A 26,874-nucleotide genomic window follows, 5' to 3' on the forward strand; every position below is an offset into this window, starting at 1 on the left:
AGAAGCCTATTTAGAAAACATGCAAGTTCTGTTAAGGTTCATAAAGCACAGATCACTGCAACTTGAAGATTCAAACTTTTATAAAGAATACCTCATTACATTTAGCTACTTTATTCTTCCAACGTACCAAACAATAACCAACATAGCATCCTAATAAACAGTATGCTAACTGCACCTACACCAGTGATGGCCCTGCTCAAAAAGAAAACAGTCTCTGGTATTCGATGGAATCAATGAGACTAGAGTGGGAAGATGCCTGAGCATGGAAGTGCTACAAGGCTTTTCTAATGGCAATACAGAGCTATAAAAAGTTCTTTCAATATAACATCAAGTAAGTCCTCATCTAATGCAGCCTCCTATGGCTGGCCACCTCTCAAGAATGCCCCCATGAGCATGCCACTGCACTCTATCCCATCTCGCTCAGGCCGGCTTCATCTCATCCCACAGTCTACCACTCCCATTGCAGCCTCTTTTCATGCTGTCCTTCCAGACAGCTGTGTCTTCTGACTCCTTTCTCCCTCCCTTGCTGAAGCCCAGTCTCACAACTCGATCCCCCCACCTTCTCTTGATGCACTGTATTCTACACAGTGCTCCACTGCTTTGTAGCTAGGTTCTCACTGCATCATTTTACAGACAGACTTATACATATAGTTACACATATATAGGCACACAACGTTTGTGCTCTCAAGATGCTCTTGGAAACAGCACATGTTGAAGCTTTCTCACTTAACCATATGTCCATTCCACTCTTATGGTCCACTTGATACAATACAACCATCAAGAGTGGCGTATCATCAGTACCATCATAGGTCTGCAGGCTTTCTGTGGAATACCGCCCTGCACAATTACAAGTTTTCCCTGGTGCAGAACCGGGTGCGGAGCTATTACCACCTGCCTTTGCTGCTCACATCACCCACCTGCTTTAAGTGCAGAGGAACCAAAATTCGTGAAAAACATGTGGCAAAGAGTCAGGTAATTAAGGGTCCTGCGAATTATTCCCCATTCACGGCATCAAAGGTGTAGTTGCTGCTAAATGACCCGGCAATGCCACCCAATATTAGGTGGACATTAGTAATGAGGCCTGTAGTGTTCAAATGCAACTGTAAATCACCACTGAAGTTCTGAATAGTTATGAGCCACAAACTGAATGGAGGTAATAAGAGAGTACTTGGAAAAAACTCCACAAAATGATTCCTGAGTACTGTAAGAACATACTTTATGTTATAGTAACTGAGATCTGCATAGCGCTGTATAGTCACAAAAATGGTTTTGCACCACTGTTGGGTTTGAGTACCTTCACCCCCATGGTGACGCACTCCACTGCTCTTTTTTTAAGAGATATATATATATATATATATATATATATATATATATATATATATAGGTAAATTTCACCGTCACAGATGAACGGACCAGTACCTCTTTTATACCAATGCTCTTATGTTTTGTTTCATTGTATTAATTTTCTTTTGTATAAAACACACGTCAACCGATGGGCTCTTAAGCGCGAGAGGAGAGAGCGAGAAGAGGAAAGGTGGTCGAGGAGCGAGGACATAGGGAAAGGTAATTCCGGGGCCGAGACACAAACGCATTTATGAATATGGGAGGTAGGAGTACTCTTTTACATATTCTTACATTTAGATCGGAATTGGCCCTGAAACATCAAACTCCCTATTACTAAAAAGAGGCCAATTTGAGGGCCAATTCACAAAGGCGTGTAAAAGTGTACATGGATCTGTTTTTACATACTCTAAAACGCCTTTGTGAAAAGGCCCCTATGAGTTTAGTAGTCTATGATCCATATGTCGAGTAGAGGAGGTGAGTCTTCTTTACTGTCCAATAAAAGAACATTTTTAGGTTGAGCGCGCAAGCGCTCTGATGAGTTGTAATCTACCTGTGGGTTTTTACCACTCCCACCACACTCCCATCACTATCACTTGTTCATGGGCTTGCCTTTCAAAAATCCTTTGTTATCATTGGTAAATGCTTTACTTTTGTCCCTCCTTGGAACAGTTTTGTTACCGCCTTGGCCATTGACTCTGTTACATGGATAATTGCACATTTGCCGATACGTTTGACTGCGAGAGAACTTCTTTTTCCTTTTGTATCTCTCCTTCGCGCTCATGCTTATGGCAGCCGTGGCACTTTGAATCGGCTCACTTACGTCAACTGTTTTACTTTTCATTTTCAATTTATGTGTCGAGAAAGGTCCAGTTATGAATTTACAACGCTAATAGCTGTAACTCGAGCAAACACAAGACCCATTGCATTGCAAATGCTTGCTGATGTCTGTGATGCAATGTCTATTATTAGGTGGGCTTGTCATCTATTTATTTAATATTTTGTGTCCAGTCCTTGGCATGACATTTTTAGGCTAGCATTTCAATAATGAGTATTCGAAACCAGGAGGATATCTCAATGACTTCAACACTCGCTGCTGACATCTGTGTAAATCCAGATTCTGGTTCAAATTCTGATCCAGCCTGCTCAGGCATTCATTCTTCTGAGGTCAATAAGTTGTACAACATCAAAGTAGGTACAAGTAACACCGTGTATTTTCAACACAACTGTTTCATACCAAGGAATACAACAGATTTTGCTCCAGTCAACCTCACATAAAATATTATGCATCAGAGCAAAAACTGAGAAAAGCAATTTTGTGCTCATATTGGTCACTGCATAAGTCACAATGAGAGAAACTGGGTTTTCCAATTTGACGAATTCAATATACTTTTCGCTGTATCTTATTGCATATATGTCAAAGATATTTGGCAGAGGTAGTGCAGAATCTGTTTGCTCCAGTTTTGCCCTGCTGCAAAACATCATGTGATATGTTGGAAGTTAAGCTTGGATCAAAGACTGTTAGCTTAATTTGCCCCTATACAAACAGCACAGAATATGCAAAATGTATTTACTACTTATCTTGCACCAATTGTAATGTCAGGTCACCTGGTGCAGGGAGCAAAATTTCTACAGAGACAGCACTCCGAGGATTCGAGTGAATCTGAGAACTGCTGATGTCTAAAAAGTGCTATTTATTGTTTCATTAAGCAGTTGTGGGTACCTAAAAGACAAATTCGTTTCGTGGCATTAGAAACCCTGCAGTGGGAAACCCTGTGATGGCTTGGGGACTCTCTGACCTTTCTCTTCTGGTTTGTAGGCGGCTGTCTACATAAATAATGCAGCTCATTTCATTAAATGTGGGCCACTCTGCACTGTTGACCTTTTCATCCCATGGCTCATTGTGCTAAATTGGCTGCAACCTCTGGACAGTTAGTACCCAGAGAATTTGCAGCTGTCATCATATGGAAGAATGAGCAAATTTCTCCTGGGACAAAGCCACAGACTTAGCACGCACAGACCCTATCGAAAAGAGCTTAGGTGGAATTCTTAGTGTAAACAGTTTTATCTTCCTTCTAGTTGTAAACAAAGACCAACAATTTAAAACCCAATATTCATTTTTTTGTCAGCTACAGGTTGCACAATATTCATACACATAATGCATGAACTTGTCGCATTATTGCACAAATCGTGGTTATTTACGTGCTTACACTTTCAGCATATTTTTCCGGACTGAAGCAATGGCACCCATTTTGTTTTTAGCAAAGTGCCAAGGGGATGCCAGTCAGTGGCCTGGGAATTTTGACTTCTGCCCCACATACCCTCCTTATTACATAATGTTGTCCTCCTGCCCGCTGCTATGACATCTTGTACATAGTGAGTTCATATGAGAAACAAGGATAGAAAGAAAAACAAGCATTGACAAAGTCAGTGGTTTAGCTTCAATGTTTTTGCAAACGCAGGCATTCACAATGTTGTTTGCATGCCTACACACTATTGTTTTTTGCACATAAAAGGCATAAATTTAGGGCTTGCCAATGGTTGGGAGGATACATACATATATATGATAAATAATTGAACGTGACAGGAAGTGTGATGGTTTTGTTAAATTCTTGGATGTAAAATTGTCCCTCATTAATTCCAATAGAAGCACGTCATTGAGGTTGTGGAGTCATAAATCAGTTTATGCATATGTATTTTTTAATGAGTACCTATAGGTCTTTAATAGCTGATCACTCAAGCCAGATCTAAAATAGATGGCGAGACATTTTGTAAATATCATGACAGATGAATGCAGTCTATCCTCTAAGCAAGTACATTTATAGTTGTTTTATTAATGTGCACTATTCAATTTAGTTACACGGTTTGCTATTATGTATTATGTGATGGGCTTTGGAATCATGCTAAAAAACAAGGTGATGGATGGAATGCTTGAATTAATCTCATCCACTGGGTTTCATTCGGGCCGCAGCCCAATCCAATGTTTTTCCCTGCCAACCCACCTCAGTTTGTATCCAACCATATGCAAATCAGTTTTGATAACGCCCCTCATGGGAAAAGTTCAGCCCGAATTGCCAGGCCAGTTCTACCCTGACCTGGAACACAAGCAACACAGGACCTGTTTCGCCTTTATTGGGGGCATCCGAATCCCGACACAGCTCAGATGATAAACCAAAATGCTTACTAGCAGTCCTGCCAAGGGGCATAAGCAATATGTCTCTGTAGATATCAAGGCCAGATGTCATAAGTGACCCCATCAAGCAATCCAGGCTTGTTATTCAAGAGCACCTGCATGCTTAGGTTTTATTTTTAATTTACTTATTATAAGAGTTTTGTAACATGCTGACATATCACCTGCTGATTACTTAACAGAAGTGGCATCAGATGGAGGCATCCACAGTGTTAGTAGTAGAGCGCGCTCTGTCAAGTATCTTTGCCACCACCTCACAGCGACTGTGCCAAAGAAGCCAGTAGATTGCGTGACACATTGTGGAATTTCTGCATTGGTGGAGACTTCCAAATGTTAGAAGACACCCCCCCCAAAAGAGAAAGATCTCCAACGACATGAATTTTAAAGAGTATTGAAGCTTGGCTGTTCCCTCCTGCCATATAACATTCACCTAGCCACTGCTGTAGACTCAGAACCTCACATGTAGGATACCACATGAATAGCTAGCACACAGAGCCCAGACCTACATCCATGCTGAATGGAGAAGGGTTCACAGCTGTGCATAGTAGGAGCTCCAAGTCCACTGTCCGGAACAAGCCTCTGTCCCTCACATACAGCATGCCATGCTTTCCACATAGGTCACCCTATAAACACACACTCTACCAACCCTGCTTATTAGGCAACATGTGTCCATATTGGACAAGGATTGCTGAACAATTGTGGCCGCACTTCTGATGCCAACCCGCTATATATATGATATAATACATTACAAACATACAAAACAGCTCCCACGTGGATCATTCTCACATACACATATTTTACATCATTTTTGGTTGATTACTTCTAAACGTGTGCTGATGAGAGATGAGAATAATGTTTTACTACATTACATACTGAGGCAAATTGGGGGAATGTCACACCCACAAAAGGTTTGAAGTTCCCCAAACTTTCAAGAGGTTGGCATAGTTAAATTCCCCTAACCCTGCACCCTGATGTGTCACCCAGTATTGACTCAACATCAAGATGCCAGGACGTCCACTGTGATCTGATTGTCGGGGGGAAAACATAATGGCCACAGCATAGGCATGACATCCCCCATTCCCAGAAGGCTTTCCCTGGACTTCCAGCAGCTGGGAAAGTAGAAACTGAATGAAGCGTGACGCCACCGTGAAACATGATAAAGGCCTGTGTTTCCCAGCCAGGTACACAGCGCACACCCTTTTTTCCTTTAAATGTTTAGCTTCGCACTAAAGGAAGGGGATAAAAGAAGATTCAAACTATGAGGCTTGTCATGTCACTTGTGCCATGACTATGAATTAGGTGGCATTCAATGTGGAGATTCCCTGCGGCCATTATTACAATTGCTTGGCCAGGATCTCTGCATAAAATTATACATTAAACCACTCGCAACATGGAATAACTGTGGGGACAGTTATTATACCAGTGTTCCCTATTCTAAGGTGTTTGGTGGACACATTTGCTATTTGCTGTGTGCTGTGGGTAAGCGTCGAAAGAGGGGGGCAGGGAAGATATGGGATGGAAAGGGAAGATGGGTACTGGGTGGGGAGAATGGGGTTAAGGTTTATAGTTTGTGGCCGGTAAAATCAGATCAGGTGTTCCCATCCCCAAGAGAAAGGGGTGTGAAACACCAGGGCTTGCATGATCAGGTGGAATGGAATTCATTACAGACATTTTGCTCCACCTGACATATAATTGGTGCCATAGTGTTGAACTGTGTCTAGTCTTTGCTATCCATTGCTATCTTTTGAGGATGTGAAGATATCTACAGATACAGCCTATGTCACACAGTTGTTTGGTGAGCCTGTTAAGGTGTTAGATATGTCTGACCATTAGCTTCCATGTTCTTTCCACGGCTCACTGCAGCCGTCTTCCCCTGGTTATCAGTGGTGGAAAATGACAAGATGCTGCAGGAACCACAGCAGACACTTGAAAAATCAAACACATTTGGAAGTCCTTAAATGGCAATCAGGGGAGACGCGGCTCCTCGTTTTTTAGGGGCAAGCCTAAAACACTCCATCCCCTGCTGTAATCTCTCTTTGGGCTTCTAACCATGCCCGTGTTACATCAGTCAGTGGGCTTGCCTTTTAAAATCCGCTTGCTTTCATTTGTGAAAGGCATGCAGACGTCATGCCTTTCCTGGTGTTTAGCCCACCTACACAGCTCCGATAAACTACTGAAAACATACGAAGTTCCATGTTTTCAGCATGTTTCTGCACTACTTTATCTTTTTATTTTCCATGCAGGTTGATCGCGCTGGGGTTTTACATAGCGCGCTTGCGCTCGGATTTTCCGTTCTCAATTTCAGCACGATCGTGCTGCATTTTACATAATGCGATTGCGCTGCATTTTTTTGTCTTTTAATTTGTGTGGCAAGAAAAGTCCAGTTAGGAGTTTACAACGCTACTAGCTCTAACTCGAGCAAATGCGAGATCCGTTGCATTGCAAATGCTTGTTTATCATGGTTTTCATCCTCAAAGGATTAGTTAATGCAAATCAGACAGGTTTCCAAGTCATTCTGGGGCAGAAGAGATGAAGGCAGCACGTGCGTGTCCTACTAATTACACCCTCTTGGCAGGGTCGCTTAACACAGGGGCACAGTCCCCCTCCCCCTCAAGACACACTCAAGCGGGCCTTCTTCAGCTTAAGGCCTAAGGATATCTGTGAGATATCAGAGTAGAGGGTAATGAACCAACTGATGAACAGGGAGAGCTGAGACAGAGCCCAGCCAGGGGTCTGGCTTGGCTCTAAAAACCCTTGCGCGAGCCAAGCTCTGGAAATGTTTGCCATGTTAATCATGCAACAAACATCACGGATATGGTAGTGTTTTCAAAATTAGTAAAAATGCGCATTCCTTTAGCATGCAGCATCTTTGACCTTAATAAGTTAGGTTCATTGAAAGGTAAAAGACGAAAAAGTGGGATTGGTGAAACACAATATTTTCCAAAGCTCACAGAGCTTGCTTACAATGGGAAGCTAGGATTACTCCCAGGTATTCTTGTTTCACTTTGTACAAATCAGCCATCACACGGGTATCTGTGTGTTTCCTTTTTACCTGCAATGTTAATACTTTGTAATTTTGTGCACAAGGGTTCAGCAAGGGTGGCAGGCAGAAGCCAAATAAAAGCTTGGCTTGTTTTGGCCTCCAAGGTCCAAGAGGACCTCGAGCTGGACCAGCCCTGCATCTGGCTCGAGCTTTAAGTGGCTTGCTTGCTTCTAGATCAGAGATCGTGGGCTCATGACCACATCCTGCAGAAAGGACCCATCGTTTGAGGATGCGCTGCTGATTCCTAGCCCACTCCTCTGAGCGCCGGTATGCTCGGCAGTTTGTGGCAATTGCTCATGAGGCTCACCAGATTTCCACCAAGAGCGCAGCTATCAGTAGTGCGGCAATTGCAGTGGCCCTGGCGTTCAGGGCTTGAGGGGACCACTTCACCCCCAGTGGTTTTATACCTGCAACCCTTGGGATGAGGACCCAGTTTCCTAGCTTGCATTAGGGCTGATGGTGCCCTTGCTGTGCTTTCCACAGTTTTTTTTTACGTTATCGTCTTCCTTCTTCAATAGCGCACACTTGGGTTTTCTAACTTTTGCCTTTCTCACAATCGGACTTTGAGCCCTGTCCCCCAGCTACGGTGCGCAAAGTGTGTGTTAGCAAGGGAAGCTTGGTGTAGACCCGCAACACTGGCCTAGCTGTAGCTAGCGGAGGTACCTGTTTGTCCTGTGTCAACTCCTTACTGTCCTTTTATGCAAACTGGCAATATTTCCTCAGGCCAGTGGTCTCTGAAAGCAGACATTCCATGTTTATTTTAAAACTATTTTCTTACAAAATTTGAAAGTGAAATTATATTGAGCATTTTCTGCAGTAACCTAAAGGGGGCACGAAATTTTCAGATCTGAATGTAAAAAAACGCATGCAGAAGACTTCGCGACCAGGTGGGTAGAAATCACGAGAACAACACGTACGAGTTTGCACACCCTAAACCATCACGCGCCCACCCTGCAATAGAAATGGATTGGTGCAAGGCTGAACCTGCCTATCTTCTTTCTCCTAGCAATAAATTGAACCTGTTTTTCAACACTGGCTCTAAGCTGCCCAGCTGTACTTATCATTGGGTTTCATTTATGCACTTTGTCGGAGGCACAGCTTGGCAGTCGTACAGGCGAGCAGGGCAAAGGTTTATAATGGCAGAAATTGGTGGTGGCTCATTCAGGGATCAGCACTGATTATTGGGATACAGATTTGCATTAACACAGATAGGTACTTGCAGAGATTTGTACTGGCCTCTATAGCCATGGTCTAGGTTGGTACAGGGATTGGCCAATGATATATTGACACAGGTAGGTGTCTGGAAGTGATGCAGGTATTCAGAGGCATCACTATCATCAGTACCGCAGGCGACTTGCACTGCGGGATAAGAGGCTTCTGCACCCCAAATAGGGATGTCTTTTACTATCCAACCAGGAAGCCTATGCACCAGTGGTATCCCAGAGGTAGGTTTCACACGTTGACAGTGACACCTAAAACAACTGGATCATGCCACACCAAATAAGCAAAGAAGGTTCCAATCAAGTTTTGCCCATCAGCACCTGTCATTCAGTTTAAAAAGCTGATCACTTGCCTATAAACGTGTCTGCATTTGAGCAATTGGATTGCCCACCCTTGTATGCTGTGTACACATTGGGAGTTACAGATCCCATTGGTCCACTCCAGCTCCCATCAGAGGGCAGCGGTACTAGGAGAGACGTGCATGTGCTTTTCCTTGACATCTGCAGCTTGGGGTCTGCCACACAGGTTCTAATCCCATGGGCACAGTAACAATGACATGCTTGTGTTCCCTTTATGCAGCTCCCATTACTTTAAAGCTGTGCTGATGCTGTCAGCCTCTGCGATTTGAATTTGTTTTATCAACTCATTCCACTTCACGTCAGGACATCCTACACTGCTGAAAAGAAGCAGTCACGACAACAGTTATGCAGGATGATTCATCACCATTGTGTCCTCTTTTAGATTGTTGCTGCACTAAAGTGCTGCCAAATTGTGCTGCAGACATCATGCCCCCTTAGAGCAGATATGCTAATTTAGGTGATATTTTTGCTAAAAACGAACAGGGTTGATATATTGTGTGAGAAAATTATCTACAGTCACCTAAGGATAGACACATTACAGCTGAGATTCTGCCACATTCCAGTCTGAATGAAGGGACTTGCTTCAAGGAGCTGAATGCTGGGAAGCATCTAAGCTTCTGGGCACTGAGGGATGTATCCACCCCTAAGAACCATAACCCATGAACTGGATCACTGTAACTACAATCCAGAAGACCTGTATGTTTGGATATAAAGGGTTCTATGCTTCTAAGACAGCTATAAGGTATAGGGTCACCAAGGGTTGACCCAGGCAATGAAATAAGTTCAGACAAACTAACATTAATAAAACAAAACCTTCAAGAAGAATAATGCTAAACATTAAACATATTATCAGATACAGAAATAAAAAATTGCCCAGCTTTGGCAAACATCAAATCAATTTCAAATCAGCAGAGTCATAATTTAGCTGGGCACAGGGAAAACTTACAATTAGCCAAATAAGGGAAATACATGTGTGGGGTGGAACACATATGGGCAAACAACAAAAGAATAAAAAGGGCAAAAAGAATTTGGAAATAGGTAATCTTGATCAAAAAGCTACTAACTAAGGTAGGCAAAAGATAGATAAAAAGGGAACACATCAGCATGACAGAAGCTAGATCAAGAGTCTTCTGCAGGGGTAAGGAAAATCTCTAAGTCTCAATATGGCATCTCAAAGTGGCAAATGCAGAGAGGAAGATACTTCTCCAAGGGGCTCAACATGCAGGACTCTTCCTCTGCAAGGATTCTGGAAGATCTCTGAAAATCTGACCAAGAGTAAATCTGCAAAGAGTCTCTCTGGGAGCTCACCAAAATCAGTTTATCAGTTTATTAAAGTTCACACAGCAAGCTGATTCATCAGGGGTAACAGTCCATTTTACATTGAAAGGACATCATCCAACAGAAATCAATCACACGACTCCAAACTGCAACATCAATATTTATTCACAGGTTTGTAATTTCATCATCCGTCCATGTAGTTCAACACGAGTTTGAAACAATTGTATATAATGCCAGTCCGCAGTTCAGGATTTTCTACTTTCAAGGAGACTGTTTCACTTCTACGTCTAAAACAATAGGGGTCTATTACCAAAACTAGTCTTCTCATGGGAACGAAATCTGAAAGAAAACTCACACTAAAAAATAAATCAGCATTTTCTGCAAAGTCACAAATATCAGGGCCTAACAGGCTAATGCAAGTTAATTAATACAGCAAACTAATGCATCAATTAGAACACATTTTAATACACAAATTAATAATTCCTCGTTGATAATTATTCATCAGCATCTAGATTTCAGCAACTTTAAATGGAATAACTCTGTCAATACATTTCAGTCAGTATAACATGGAACTCCATTTCTCTATTTTTGCGCACATTTTTAAATAATCATTAAAAATTCAATATCGTTTCAATATCTACTATTAGTCTAGACTCTAAATTGCATCATAATATCAGATATTTCGTTTTATTTTGATACCACCAGGGTTTCTAACATTAGTCTAAATGAATCCACATCTAAAATTGACTTCTCAGTGCATCGTTCAAGATTTAAACCATTATTACTTTGGTTAACATAATGCATAAACTGTCACATATAGATGACTTCTGTGATATGAGGGACAGCACTAAGTTTCTGCTACATCACGGGGTGTCCTCTGCCATTTGAACTTCAGGTCTGAGTGCTATGGAACTCACCCTGAAGGGTCTGAAGAATAGGAAGGTTTCTTGGAACTTTTCCCAAAGGTTCAATCAGAAGACCAGTGTGCACCAAATCTGGCCTGTGTGAAGTGTCCCTGTAACTAGTTTTTGCTTCTTCAATTAAAAATCCCAAACCACTTGTATCTTCATTTTTCCCATTTTCATTTTGCTGTTATGGGTATAAGTTTTGTTTTCGCTGTCATTTTAGCTCCCCATATCCTGTACCTAAAGTATATTAAATTGTTCTGCTTAGTAAATCCACATCTTCTTAAGAAAACTTGGTTAAGACATCTAAGTTTATATACTTCTGTTTCCCTCTGCATTATCGCATGTATCACACAACTCTGCAGCTGATCACCTAAGTGTCAAAGTAGATAAGAGCGAAGCTTATAACATGTACTGGAAGGGCTTCTACCATGCAGTGCACTAATATGCTTAGACAATAGCTAAGATTAATAAATAAACTTTAACAACTAAGGGGCTGTATTCAAGCTTTATTTTAAGTATACCCACTGAATATGTAAATTTGTTTGTTTCAAATTAATTGTATATAAATTTATCTTAAGTGGATATCATAAAAAGTGGCATGGATATATCCCTCCTCAACCTATATTGTAGTCCTTTAGTTTACAAAAACTGCAATTTATTTCCCTTATCAGTAGCAAGTTAACTTCATGGCATAATAATATCAGATGCCCAGAACAGCATTCCTATGCAAATTTCTATGTGTTAAAAATTAAAAAATCAGTCTGAATCGCATATATAAATTAAGAAGAGAGACAGAGAGTCTTTGCTACTGAAGGACACTTTGCATAAGTCAATACATTACATCATAGCACTCTGAATGTTGAAACAACTTTTGTCAAGCATCCACCATTAAAACGGGCTATAAGAAGAGGCATAACACAATAAATGAAAAGAAGCATTGAAGTGGAGATAGCGTGACAGCTTTGATGCAACGTCTGCATGTAGGATCCCTTGAATAATGAAAATGTCCCTCAGTCGAACTAGTAAAGCCTTCTTTAAGCATACTTTAAGATGTATATTCATTGTTGCTAAAATATCCCTTCTATTAAGTCTATAGTTTAATGAACATAGTAGACGGACTATCTTCTGCAACTATAAAAACCTTCTGTTATTTTTAGCCCAATGTGGGTGCAGTGTAGACAGCCGGTCCTTGTGTGTCTGTGATGGTGGTGATTGGACAGCCATGTGCCACAATAAGATGAGCAAACCAGACAACGTATTGCTCTGTAGGGCCTTCCCTCCCTCACGAGCCATCTATCTATGTGGATCCCTCCAAAATTGACCATGTCACCCTAATAATTGATTACTTAAAAAAAAATTAGCCCATACACAATTGAAATTCTTTAGAAAGTGAGGGGACATGACATTATGATTGCAAGACTGGGACATACAGTTGAGTATTTACAAAACATTAACCTTCCTATTTGTTAGGTGCTGTGTGTCAATTTCCACAGTTTATTTTGTTGACAATGTTCAAATATATTACTTTAGTATGTAGTGAGTCAGATACTAACATGCTGCAATTACACGTTTAAGAAATCATTCAGAAGGGCGGACTGTACTAGCAGCAAGTGCTAGTTTGTTTTAAATCAATGTCTCTCTATAGCACCAATCTATGAATCTCTATTTTATTCCTATACATTAGTGCAGATAATTCTTTAGGGCTAAACCTATGCCCGTCTATAGGAATAATTTGTGCATGAGTACATATGTAACAAATCATTAAACTATTGAGGTATTTGATATAAAAATGCATATTAATACCATTTACTATTTATAAAAGAACTTGAATTGACCATTTAAAGAGATATTCTAAACTCACAAAATATTAATACATCACTATGAGATCTACAAACAAGATTGAAAAAATTGTCATAATCTTTCCAGGGGAAATCTAAAGTGTGCCAAATTTCACTTAGAATTTTTAAGGAAACAATGATTCCTAATTAAGAGTTGTGTCCTTGATGAATTATGAATTATCAGATGTATTTATTTTTGTCACAAATTTGCCTTAGTCTGTTCTTATTGAACATGTTTTCCCACTTACATTTCATTGTGCAGTTTCATTGCTGATAAAATATATCTTGTGTTGACTGGACTGTGCAAATGGGTATGATTGTTCTCTCATTTGTGTATGTATATTTTTCATCTCTTAATTAGGGGCCATTGTTTCTTTAATAATTATATGTGAACCATTTGTTCCTTGTTATCCATGGGTTTCCCTTGTTGTTTATAACAAAATTTCACTTTTAAGGCAAAACGTCAGGCAGAGAAAATAGGATTTGTAACCCCCACAACAAAGGAGGCTTGAACTCTGTCTAATATTCCGTTCTGAAATCATCTGCATATGGGAGAGCTGAAATATGACCAGCAGATAGAAATAGCTTTATTTAACTCCCTGAATTCATAATGTATTCATCTCAAAATGCACTGCACCAGGTGTTCATATAAACACTGGTCAGAAAACATGACAGACTTAAACGCCACTAATTAAAAAACATGAGAAGACATTACACTTAGTTCAAACTACAATGTCAATGAAATAAGATGGGCACTCTCCAGGTGAATGGTTTTGAAATTGGGCCTAGATATTCAACAGAGGATTGTTAGCATCACAATGGATATTTTTCTCACCACAGTGTCCAACCAGTAGACCCAACAATCAAGCTGGTTTATGCACAAAGGTTATCTGTGTTTTGGAGGACAGTGATTTCATATCAAGGCATGTGTACTCCAGTCACCCCAACTAACTCATTTTCATATAGAAGCTGAGTATTGAGTTATTCATTGGCTCCCACGATTCGTTTGGGTGTAGGGGCTAAGGCACCTACTGACATCATCACTCTCAACCCCTCACTCATACATGGATGTTGGTATCACATTGAGAGCACTGGTTTTTAAGGGACCATACTTTAAAAAGGGTTTTAACAATTTCTGCCCCCATTGGAGAACTGCACAGTGATATCCATTTCATTTATGAATGTTACTGTAAGGTGTTCCCACAAGGCACACAGAGGTCACAAATTACAACTGCTACCTGGGTGGGGTTTCCAGTGTTTAATGTTACGCACATACAGACACACACATGCATGTATGTATGCACACAAACGCCAACCAATCCAGACTTGTACTTTAAAAGTACAGAATTAGAAACATGCACTTGTGTCATATATGTGTTTATTTTTGTTGTGATCATTATTTGTCATTTATGTAACACCCAGTTAACCATTAATATGCAGTGTAAGACATGCACAGTAGTGTTCTTTGTGAATGTGCTTGTCATCCTCCTACTACAGTATGTGAGATTCACCTGTAGCTCAAAAAATAATTTTGAGCATAGCGTAGTAGGTGCTTAGCAAGTGTTTCCTTCTGCTTTTGGATGCACCTCCACTATCATACAAATTCATAATATAAATCTACATATTTTACAATATAATTTGCATTTTTCTACCACCTTATAACAAGCCTGAAAATTCCATAGTTAAACAACATGCCTGGCACGCCATCACCTAAATAATATTACTCATGTCCACAAACATAAAATAAAAAATAAAATAAAAAAGTGAATGCTATTTAAGGGTACCTTTCGCATGACTGGTCGTTCTGTTTTTTTTCTGCTTAAGTGCATGTCCTGTGCACCAGCAGTTACAATGCACAGACTTCTATTGTTGGGGCATCCAAAGATTAGATTATGCTGATTTATCACATTATGTTCTATCTGTGTTTCACCCCTGAGCTATCTCCGAGTAATGCAAATCTCTCTCTCCTAGTAGTGCAGATCTCTCCTCATTCAACCAAGACAAATTGTTAAATACTATTTTGTAGTCAAAGCAGTGAACCTGTCCTGTGCAGAATATCCACATATTGATCATTAGTGAGAAACAGTTCAATACTCCTGTTGAGCCTTGGCATCTTTTTCCAGCACAGGGAACAGAAGGCTGAACCATCGATCAATAGCCCGCTTTGGGCTATGGTCATATTATTCTGGTATTGACTACTGGCAGATCTGAAGGCAATTATTTTATAAAACAAGGTTTTTCCTTCCATCGCTTAGAAACAAATCACAAATGGAAAGCCTGGTATATTAATGCTACTCATCCTTTAAATCACTGCATGCATCAGCAACTTTACTCAGTAAGTGAGTCACAGAAAATCTGCAAGTTGTATCTACATACCATTGACTGCACTCAAAATGCTTGGGATATGCATGATATTGTGTTATAGCATTGATCTTAGACGTAAGTGACTCATGGTAAAAAAAGATGGATTGATGGAATCCACTGATGCCAAGCAGGGGTGGCTTGCATTTGCTACCCCATTGCACTACCTTTGCTACCTTTGGTATCAGGGGTCCTGAAGGTAGCTCCAGGCGATAAAAATTGAGCAGGGCTCCAAGAGCCATGCTCACATTCTGAAGTTTTCACACCATGCTGTTCCCAAGGACCTCAGCATTGATTAGAAGGCCGTTGAGGAGCCACCCTGTGATGTCATCAAAGGTCAGAGTATGCAAGATAAGTCAACTGCTGTTTTGATGAACTGACATCTAATTGATACTTGATACTTGGCCATTCATCATTTATGGCTCTGTCCACCACTGTTGAGAATTTGCAGCTTTAACAGTAAAAAGAATCTTGTCTTGTACCACCTGGGGCAGAATAGGAGAAGAATATTTTTGGCATTGGCCCAAACGCCAACCAATTGCCTAAAATGCCAAAACAGTATCTTTGTATGAGAAATTGGATACTCTACTGTTGTGACAGTGTACTTCAGGGACATGGGTAATCCCACTTTGTGGCAGATTGTCCACAAGGCATTACTTGATTTTGGTCCAGCATTCCATTGAGTGAGGCAGATGGGCTCTTTTTCACCCAGGCTGAGTCATGGCCACAAAGTTTTGGGTGAGAGTGGTTGCATTGCGGTAATTGAAGCAGTTGCATCTCAAATGTAAAAGGAAAACTGTGGTTATCGACCTAACCCTTGATGCCTTGTGAGAAACGCCACCTTGGTTTAAACCACTCCTTCACATTTCACCCTAATAATGTCTTAGCTCACAGGTAGTCACCTGCAAAAGAACCACCAATTAACAAAAAAAGGATCTTAAACTACTCACCAATCAATAACAGTTTTAGTTACTCTGCTAAAATGGATACCTGTATAATGTTCTTATCAATTGACATCATTTTTAGACACAGATGAAAGTCATGAAAGCTTAAAGAAATATTTAAAACATATGATATGAAAACTGTAACAAGACCCGTCATGCAGTGAGCCAACAGGCAGTCACATTTGTGGACTTCAGAATGATCACAACACTTGGGTACAGATTTTTGTCTCACATGTTTGTAAATACTCACAGAGGAATGACATTGTGAGTTTTCAGTTCATTCCAATTGGCCCTTTGACCACCCATAACCGTGTTCTTATGGCAGTGGAAAGTCATCACACCAGACAATTTTTTGAAGCCACAAGGGTGAGTTTGGGTTGGGAAAATTCTCAAATCCTGATTCTCCAAACCAAAATTTGGGGGTCACACCATAACATTTTGTTGTTGCTTATGATATTAATGCAACCAAAAGGCGTTTTGTGAACAAGGCCCTAAATGAACAAAGCCAATCAGTTAAATCTGAGTTAATGAGTTGCAAATGCTCAACTCATGGTGATCAAGACACAACCATAGGTACACATTGCCCATCATTTATCCTCTAACTAGAAGATATACATCTCAGTAAAAATAGTACTGGCTATGGAGACTTTAAAGACGCTGTACTCTGAAATACAAATATTTAAAGAGAAAAGTACTGAATTGCACATATTGTCCCCATAATTTGCAATACTTATTACACTCATTTAACTGTTGAGCATGCATTTGCCATCAAATTATTAGATTGACGCAAAACCAAGGCCATGCACATAAGAGCTCTTATTGATTGTTTGATTGTGATTGTTTGATTGGGATGTGGTAAAAAAGAAAAGTTTTGCCTCTTACTAGGTGAATAACATTTGGAAGACTTTGAGTGTCATATTTTGCAAACTAAGTAACAAACTGCAACAAAACGACACAAGTGAAGGAAAAATGCACAATGTAGCACACACATCACTGCTTAATGTATGTAATGTTGCACACATAAAAGCAAATTTCTTTTTGTATTTATATTGCAATTTGAAAATTAAAACTTGCAATTGTAGCTTCTTAAAAGGCCTACCTACCAAAACAAATGTCTAGCAGATAATTTGCCTCTCATCATTGATGTTAACTTTTGTGCTGACAAGTCACTTGTGTAATGTGTTTTATGTTCTCTGCTTTGAATAGCACTGAAAGAGTAAATATGTAAACAGTGTACTTGAAACAGTTATTCATCCCGAGGGACTATAAAAAGCAAAACACAATTTCCACCGGTCACATTATGTTGCAATAGGGGAAAATGTGTTCTAGCAATTTTGTATAGGGCTGAAAAACATTCCGCTCACAAATAGTCATAGATGACTGTGGCACATGTCCACCTGAAACGTTCAATTGCGAGAGCCTCTTTTTTTGCAGTGAATACAACAGGAGGCAACCTCTGCAGATTTTTACAAGCCTGGAAATGAGGTGAGAGGTTAGTATGAGGAGAGAGGGAGCTTGGTTAATGAGCAAGTACTACTTAATGTAAGTTTCTAATTTCAAATAATAGGAGAAAGGGGTATGAAAACTTGTAGAATGGAAAATAAGGAATAAAAAAGCATGTGACGAGAAGAAGCTGCCCCTTATTATCTACATATACTTCTGCTGCTTATATTAGATGAGGAAATTTTGGATAGTTTCACCAGTACCCACTATTCTAGCTAAATAACTTTAAAAACATTGGACATCACAATTACTGAAGTTTGCTCAGGTGCATGCATGATGCTGCACAATTTAGCACTACAGTCAAGGGCCTTTACAATGTTAAGTAAGCAGATGCTATCTTTTCCATCACTTTGTTTTAGACGCTATCTTTTGCATCACTTTGCATCTCGTGACCACCCATGCAAAATGTTAGTAAATATGGGCATTGGCATATTGACCTATCATGTAGAAATTGAGGAAAGAGGTTAAATACAAATGTTTTCCCATAACCGTCACATATATCAGCACTAGAAAACCCCAGGTACAACCAAATGGAAAACATTTGATTATTGTCAATGACCTTTGCCAAGTAAAGTATCAGATTGTCGTCTTACATAATCCTTCTACCTGTGCTTTTCAAAGTTCTTACTTGAGTGTTCCTAAGTGTGAAAGGCAGTAATATATTGTGAATGGAGGCTGTATCTTATTGCAGGAATTGAAAACTAGGCCTGGGCTTGTCACCCCAGCAATAGGTTTTCAGAATAACTAACAACTATGCAAACATTGCAAGTTGGTGGGAAATAACATGCAGATATCAGTGTTTAACACACCAAAATCCGCATGATATGGAAATTATGATATGCTTTTCCCCTGTTAAATTTCTTTAACCTGATAATTATTGGATGTTTAAATACCTACCAACTTGTAATTCTGACTTGTGCATAAACAGAGGTTTACGCACCAGTCAGAATGTAGTGACCAACTTGTAATCAGGGCCTAAGTGTAGGTTTCCTGTTTTTTTTTTTGGTGCATTGTGTTGGTGTTTTTCCAGTGTTTTCCTAACTTGAAGAAACCAATGTTTATACAGCTCCCCTTGTAAAAAACAGTGTCTTCAATCATTTGAATGCATGCAACATTTACAGCAAAGGACATATAGCTATATGTTTCTTAAGGAGAAATATATTTAAGTACGCCATAATCTCCTCATTTGAAATGAGTGTAGTGGGATGATAATAAATGGTGCTAAACTGATTGTTTCTCTATTTTACATGAATCTATCCTGTCACTCAAACTCTGTGACAATCCCTCACCCTCACTACTTCTTCTTTTACATGCTTTCTCTCACATAGTGACTGACTCTCATACTCTCTCAGCACTCTGTCGGATTTGCATCATTAGTGGATCAAGGATCTGGTGTACTCAAATACTGTTTTGAACAGAGCTGGAGGTCATTTGTATAATCCCTTTTAAATAGTATATAATTTGTAAGTTGTCAACCTTGCTAAAGAGGTGGCAATTTATGGAAGTTAGACCAGATTCATTTATACATCCACCTGATCAAACCCATGAAGCCTGATTCTTTCAGATTGCCTTCCACTGCTTTTGTGCACTGTTCACATGACCACTTGGAGGTACTGCCACGTCGGTGTAGATTGTCATTGTTGGCTGGTGGCTTTACATCAGGTTCGGCACTTTAATCACATCACATTGCATTCTGGGCCTTGTAGTTTTGCTTTGTGACTAGTGTGCTTCACAACAAAACACCACTGAATACCATTTATTGAATGTTGTTAATTAAAGTATGGAACTCTTTGCAAGGTCTAAGCATTCAAAGTGATCTTTCAATCACATGTTTAATTAAAAATGAAACAAAAAAGTTATGAAGATAGTCCCACAATACAAAACAACCAGTGCCTGTTCCTCCTGGTTAATTGTGCTCAAACACACTCACTAGAATTCTAATGTCTAAAGGACCAGTTAGTAACACAAGGCACTTCATTTTCTGAATAGATCATGATATCGTTTTCTACTAGCACAGCATCATCCCTTAAAACCATTGAGTGTCAATGCCTTCTAGCAGATTGACTAAGGAAAACCACAGAAATGCATTTTTGAAATTGAAAATAAACTATTTCTGATTCCAAAATGTGGCAAGTCATGTCAACTCTTGTATCTTTCAGGAGTAAAAAGAGGATGAATTTAGACGTTCAGCATCACCTTACACCACATTATAGGGACAAACAGGGAGCTGTGGATCCTGAATATCAACTACAAAATGTCTTAGGACACAGAAACGAAAGGTAAGAATGTATAACATTTCTAGATTTAACTTCACATCTATCTACCTCGACGATATCCATATGTTGTCAAGGTAGATAAATGGGGAGTTTAGGACAGTGAATCTGTACTTCAGTATATGCACTTACCGTCCGGTGGTTTGTCCCTCAATATTTAGATCATGACATTAGTGTGTCACAATATTCTTGTACTTGATATTCCAGAGTACAAACAGAACTGACTAACCATGGCAAAATGTATTATATGTTGGATGTGCAAAAAAAACTAAGATGGCAAAGGGACATATAACACAGTGGCATTTGAATTTCTTGTGGTATAAGTTGCTTCATTTGATTACTGTCAATTATTAGAGGTAAAAGGTATTTGTGGTATGTTACTGTGTTGGGCAAAATGTTATTTACTGAAATGGCAGTGGTAGAATTGCAAGAAACATTATTTGGGCCATTATAGTGCTAGCATAAAGCACTGCTTTCAAATTAAAATGCCACTAGGAGTTTTAGCGATGATAAATCCAAATACTTCTGACACCAATTGCTTTATGTGGTAAGGTACCATACGCTCCACAGAAAAAAGATTTATTGGTGGAAAGAAAGAGGGAGGAAAGTACCAGCCTACCTGAGACAACTTTCACTGTATCCTTCTCCCATGAGGTAACCGTGATGTAGGCCTCCACAGAGGAGGAGATAATGCACTTGAAAACCGCTGCATTGCCCCTCATGGCTTTCTGGTCTTCTACACGAACTGTGTAGGCTTCCCGTAAAACTGGGAAAAGGCGAGATAGAGACGATTGGTATAATTTTCATTTAAAGCTGGTATTTTTATTGATACTTCATACTTAACTTCGTTTTAAAGTTATTTTTAGACAGACCACCTAAATAAGTACAACACACCTTTAGAATGCATTAAATTACAGACATTACATGCACTGGACAATTAGACAGACCTAAACTTTTTTTAATGCAACTCTTCAACCACAATCCTCTGTCCAGCCCCAAAACAGCAACATCACAATATTTCCCTATGGGTATGCTGTCTGCCACTCTCAGTCACATACAATAAATACCACCCCATATTAGGCATCAGACCTCCCACACAGTGCGGATCGTTGTTGGGGTGCACGCTCCAGACAACACCAAGTACATGTATCCATGTACACTCAGAGAGTTCTGAAAGATACCAGTAACATGATATAAAATTTAGCCTCTGTGTATGTTGCTCTTCTACAGTACTGTATTGTCACATAAGAATTTTTTTAAAGTTTAAAAAGAAGCTGATTATAGTGGATACACCACAAAACATACCTTATTCCTCATATGAGGCATTAGTAAACCTGGTGGTGTAGGAGACCTATGGTCTGGCCTTATTAGAAGTGCTATAGGCTGTAATGTACTTGTAAGAATGCAGACGGGATATGACAGAGTAACCTGCCCACTACATTTTAAATCAAGCCCATAGGTGCTTCTATACAAAAGAGTTACATGCTTGTCTTTATGGAATCCAGAAATAACTGATTATGACAAGGGAAATGAAAGGAGGTCTGATCACATTAATAAGTCAGCATTTTCGGCCAGTTGGCAAATTAATACTGTCGAAGGCTAGTGCCTTACGATTAAGTTGCACTCTGACACCTCCCTCTCTCACACCTTTACTCTGGAACTATTTTAGATGTGAGACACCTGACAGTGAGGCTGTCTGAAAACAAATTTATCCAGTGGAAAATGGCATGGGATGCAAGTGGCTCACAAAACCTGAAACCGTCTGCAGTTATTTCCATGATCCATGCCCCCGTCCCTAGGTCAAGATTAATGAAAAGCTTCCCAACATGTTTTTAGGGAGTCACTTTCTTCAACAATTAATCTTTGAATTCAAATTTGTCTTTTCTCCAAATGAGTTCAACAAAATATTAACCCATAACACCTTTCATCATTTACATCATTCCTTAGCCTTGAAATACAACAAGAACAACCCAAACTGAATGTATACTCAAAACATTTTCAATAATCAATTCGTTCTATATTGAGGTAACATTTTTACATTAGTATGCATAAGAGTTCTGTGGTCTATATCAACTCTAATTGTGCCTTCCTTCACCATAATTTCCAATTGTATACTTCTACTTCAACTGAATATCTATGCCCTCTGCCTAATTGCCAGGTCTTCACTACCATTAAATTATTCAGTTTCATCAAATGTATTTTGTTCATCTCTCAGAACAATCTCTCCATTATATTTCATCTATTCTTTTAAAGGTTTACTTGTGCTTGTAATATTTAAGTACCTAGATTTATTTTACATTAGTAACCCTGGCATTATGCAATCATATAAGAAATCTATGAACTTCATTTGGGAGTTTAGCTGTCTCGAGACTGTTTCAAAACTTCATTCAGCCGTTTCCAAACATCTTTACTATAATCTGAAATCTGTGATTAAAGTATTAATAATTTTCTATCAATCTTTCCTATTGTTTAACAGAGTTGGGTTCAAAGAAAGATCATCAGTGTAATTTATCACCACCCCATAAAATGCTTCAAACATATCCTAAGTAGGTAATTATGGGGGATAGGAGGGTTTGAGCTTATATCAACATTCTTTCTGTAATGTGTAGTCCAATGTATAGACATTGCCACATCTGCCGCATTTGTCAATTATGTTCATCAAGATGTATTACCAACTGAATTTCCTCAAATCCTCTTTGGATATTTTATCTGCATATTTCTTTATTACTTTGAGATTTAAAAAATGTTACTTCAAAATATTTCCTTAACTTTAACTTTCTCATAGATTTGAAACAATGAATCTTTAAGTATACAAAAGGACAAGCCTTTGTTTAAAACTCCCACTTTCTCCTCACGTTAATCTTATTGGATGTATTTGTTGCTAAACTGTGCTTTGTCTTATTTTTTATCTGGTTGTCATGCTAGAAAATATTTCCCTTCTTTCTTTTGGAATGCCATTATCCTTCTCCATCCCCCCTTTCTTTTAGTTAAAATTATGTTTATTTCTTTGTTCCTTTGCTGGATTCTGTTGTTTGCCACTCTGATCATTTCAATTCCTCTAAAATAAATCACTTTCTGATTTATTGCACCCTCTCATGCTGTAGCATTCTCCCTTTCTGAAACACTACTTAACAATTCACACTTTGATGGTGATAGATCATATCTGGCATTTGTGTTTGAGTCAATATAGTATTTGGGTCCATCACATTCCTACTTAATAAACCCTTCATGATATCTATGTTTTTGACTTTTTTGTTTTTTGTTGTTAAGTTTCTTTTTTCATTTGTTACTTCTTTTAGAACAGTAAGATCAATGTTAAATAGCCTCACAAAGAGGCAGTTTAGTGTGATGGGCACTGGAACTGAACTCGGGGCAGCCAAGGACAGAATGGGGAACGTTTATGGATTCCGTAGTCATGAGCAAACAAACAGTAGGAATCACTATACTTCACCTGCAGTTATGCTACTAAAATATCAGAACCAAAAAAATCTGCTGACAGGCATATTGTCTCCTAAATATTCTTTACAAAAATATCCTCCAGTTGGAGTGAATAATAAAACTATCTGCACCCAGTAGGATTATGTTTTAGTATCCAGGCCCCATATTCTTTTTAGATAATATGTTTTCGAACAATATTCTAACATACAACTCAAATGGAGCACATGCCCAATTTAGACACTTGTCTTACTTGTGTGGGAAAACGGCAATGTTTCAGTTGCACCAAAAGCTGCCTCTGACCTTAACATCATTCCTGGCATACATATATGAAAAAAGAGAGGAAGCTGTGGTCGGGTAACAGTACACCATAGAACAATAACTTAATTGGATTGTGCTCCTGTGTCTGGATCATTCAGTACAAGATTTTAATAGCATCCAGGATGAATGACAGTGAAGCATAGCTGTGAGTCACAGACCAAATGTCTGCTGAGGTGTGTGTGTGTGTAACCTTTGCAATTGTAGTAGGCTACTGGGTACCCGAGAGTATTTTTGGTCATGAGGTGTTTATGGTTGATGACATTATGGACAGATGATAACCGCAGATGTTGGAAAGTCCATCTCTACCTGTTATATCAGATATGGATTCCAGGTGAAGTTGATACATGTGTTTAACATGGTGTTTGAATGCATCTGTGACTTCTGATGAAACCAGCACACCTAGCAGTTTGGTCGCAGATATCAATCATGCTCCGGAGGCCTTACTTATACTGTGAATTAGTATCTGGGAATAATGCTCAAAGTGGATTTCTTACACACATGGTAAACTTAATTAAGTAACCTTGGCAAAAAGCTCTATATTCTTTGAGTTCACTAAATAAATAATAATTTTATGAAACTGGAGAGAGAGCCGTGGCAAAGATGGGTTTTCCTGAATGGAAATAAATAGGACAAAATACCTCAAGTAGTGTAGTTACGAATTGCAAACTTTAACAATTAAGTTGGCAGATAAATGATATGAATGATATACTTGCATTGGCTTTAAGAAAAAATGTGGTGCTGGTTTTTGCAAGTAAAGATTTGAAAGCCACAAATGATGTTACTCTTATTCTCACAAACAACCAATAGTGGGATTGGGGAATTCATTTTTGGTACTGGAACAAAATAATGCCCAATAGGACCGGGTTTTAACAGACAATAGTTCTTGGAAAACTGTCAATGAATCAAGTAAACAAATCTATGGGTGCTACACCTGTCAGCCTTAGGGTGGGCATCCCCAAAACATTTTGCCTTACTCCTCCATTTTTGCTGATCTCATTTTTTCTGTCCTTAGACTGTGTGCAATTTACTACTGCTAACAAATGCAAAAGTGTGTGTGTTCTTTCCATTAAACATTGTGATATTGATTTACAGTCAACTGGTACATTTAATTTATTTGTAAGTCCCTAGTAAAGTGGTACTGCATGTACTCGGGGCCTCTAAATTGATTAATACTAGTGGGCCTGCAGCACTCATTTTTGCCACCCTCTGAAGCAGCTCTTTTAAACATGTCTCAGGTCTGCCATTGTAGCCTATGTGTGGAGTTTTAAACTGCCATTTCGACCTGACAAAGTAAAGCTTTTGCCAGACATAAACCTCCCTTTTTAATACATATGTCATACCTCGGGTATGCCCCACGCAGCCTATAGGGCAGTGTGATGCGTATTTAAAAAGTTGGACGTGTGCTTTTAACTGTTGCATATCATGGTAGTGAAACACTCTCAAATAAATATTTCACTACTGCAAGGCTTGCCCTTCTCATACATAACATTGTCTTAAGTTATTACATTTAATAAGTGATAAGTTTCAATTGGGAGCAGGTAGGTAGTAATGCCAATTTTGTTGTCTGAAGAATCATAATTTAAAAATCCTCTTTAAAGGTCATAATTAAGTCATAATTGTGAAAATACCAATTTGAAAAAGTTGCCATTTTCCCATCCCAATTATTTGGTAGCTGCAGCTTGTATCCTGGGTCACATGACCAGGTGTAGCTGGCAGTAAGTCTTTGAGTATTATTCCCAGACAGTGACACCAAGGGGAAATAGGCGACTTGATGATGGACTTGATGATGGGCAGGAACTGCAACCTACCACACTGCACATCACAAAGGCTCTGCCCAGCACGCTCCTGAAGGGTTTTGACACTAGTATTTTGTGATCCCAGAAAAGCTGAAGGCAAGGCAAGGAGGCAGGAAAGTTACAACATCTCTGGGTGTGGAAATCTTCAGAGCCTTTGCCCAACCCTTCTGTACACCTCTGGACTGTACAAGACTCAGAAGGACTGCTGTGCTGCTCTATTAGAAGGGCTGCTACTCTGCTGTCCAGATGCCTTGCTGCCCTGCCACCCAAGAGAGAGAGGGAATCTTGAACCCAGGACCACCATAGTGACCCCAAAGTCTTGTTGGTTGACCTTCTGATCAGAGCCTAAAGGAGAGAAAAGTATAAACCATCTTGAACCCAGCACCTGGACTGCACTTGCTGTGAGTCTTGCCCTCCAAGTGTCCCCCCCCAGTCGTGGACCCTTGGAAGGCGGCCTGAAGGTGCTCTGCCAAGTCAGCTCTGGTCTGTGAGCAAAACTGAAGCAATGTGATGCAACACTTGCAGCTGCTTCAGAACCACACAGTGTGATGCTTCACCAATGAAAAACCTTGCATCGCAGCCCGCAGTTTCCTCCGATCCACTGCTGAGCAATTGATCCTTGATGCAAGCTTGCACAACTCAAGACCCTCGCCAACAGCATCCTTGGAGATGATGCAGGACTCCACATCACCATCCCGCAGCTCCTCAGAACTGCTGCTGCACGACACATCCTCAATGCTGGATCTTGCAATGCTCTGCAACCAGTATTTAATGTACTTTGTTTAGCGGGCCTAATTTGATCCTTCTATCCGGCCACGCTCCATCGTGGTTGGACCGAACGTGTGACTTTGACCCGGTCCAGTGAGCCCAGATACCGACAGTTGGCGCTTTGTGCTTCTAGGAACTATTTTTACTTACAACTTTGAAATTTGATATCTCCGGGTCTACTGATTGGATTTTTGGTATGTTTGTCTCAAATAATTTATCACATTTTACTCCATTCTTCTTAATTGGAGTGGGATTTTTCTGGTGGTGTGTTTTCACTTAATTACTGTTTGAAGTG

General features: G+C 39.6%; 1 protein-coding gene across 1 annotated transcript in view; it reads right to left on the reverse strand.

The window, feature by feature from the left end:
- The window catches only part of DSCAM (DS cell adhesion molecule), a 1,000,736-nt gene that overhangs the window by 804,363 nt on the left and 169,499 nt on the right, over positions 1 to 26,874 (reverse strand). Inside the window, exon 3 of the mRNA XM_069202587.1 lies at positions 20,879 to 21,025. Coding sequence (XP_069058688.1) covers positions 20,879 to 21,025 — 147 coding nt within the window. The remainder of the gene's footprint in view (positions 1 to 20,878; positions 21,026 to 26,874) is intronic.

Source organism: Pleurodeles waltl, chromosome 8, assembly GCF_031143425.1.
Source record: "Pleurodeles waltl isolate 20211129_DDA chromosome 8, aPleWal1.hap1.20221129, whole genome shotgun sequence".
Classification (NCBI taxonomy): domain Eukaryota; kingdom Metazoa; phylum Chordata; class Amphibia; order Caudata; family Salamandridae; genus Pleurodeles; species Pleurodeles waltl.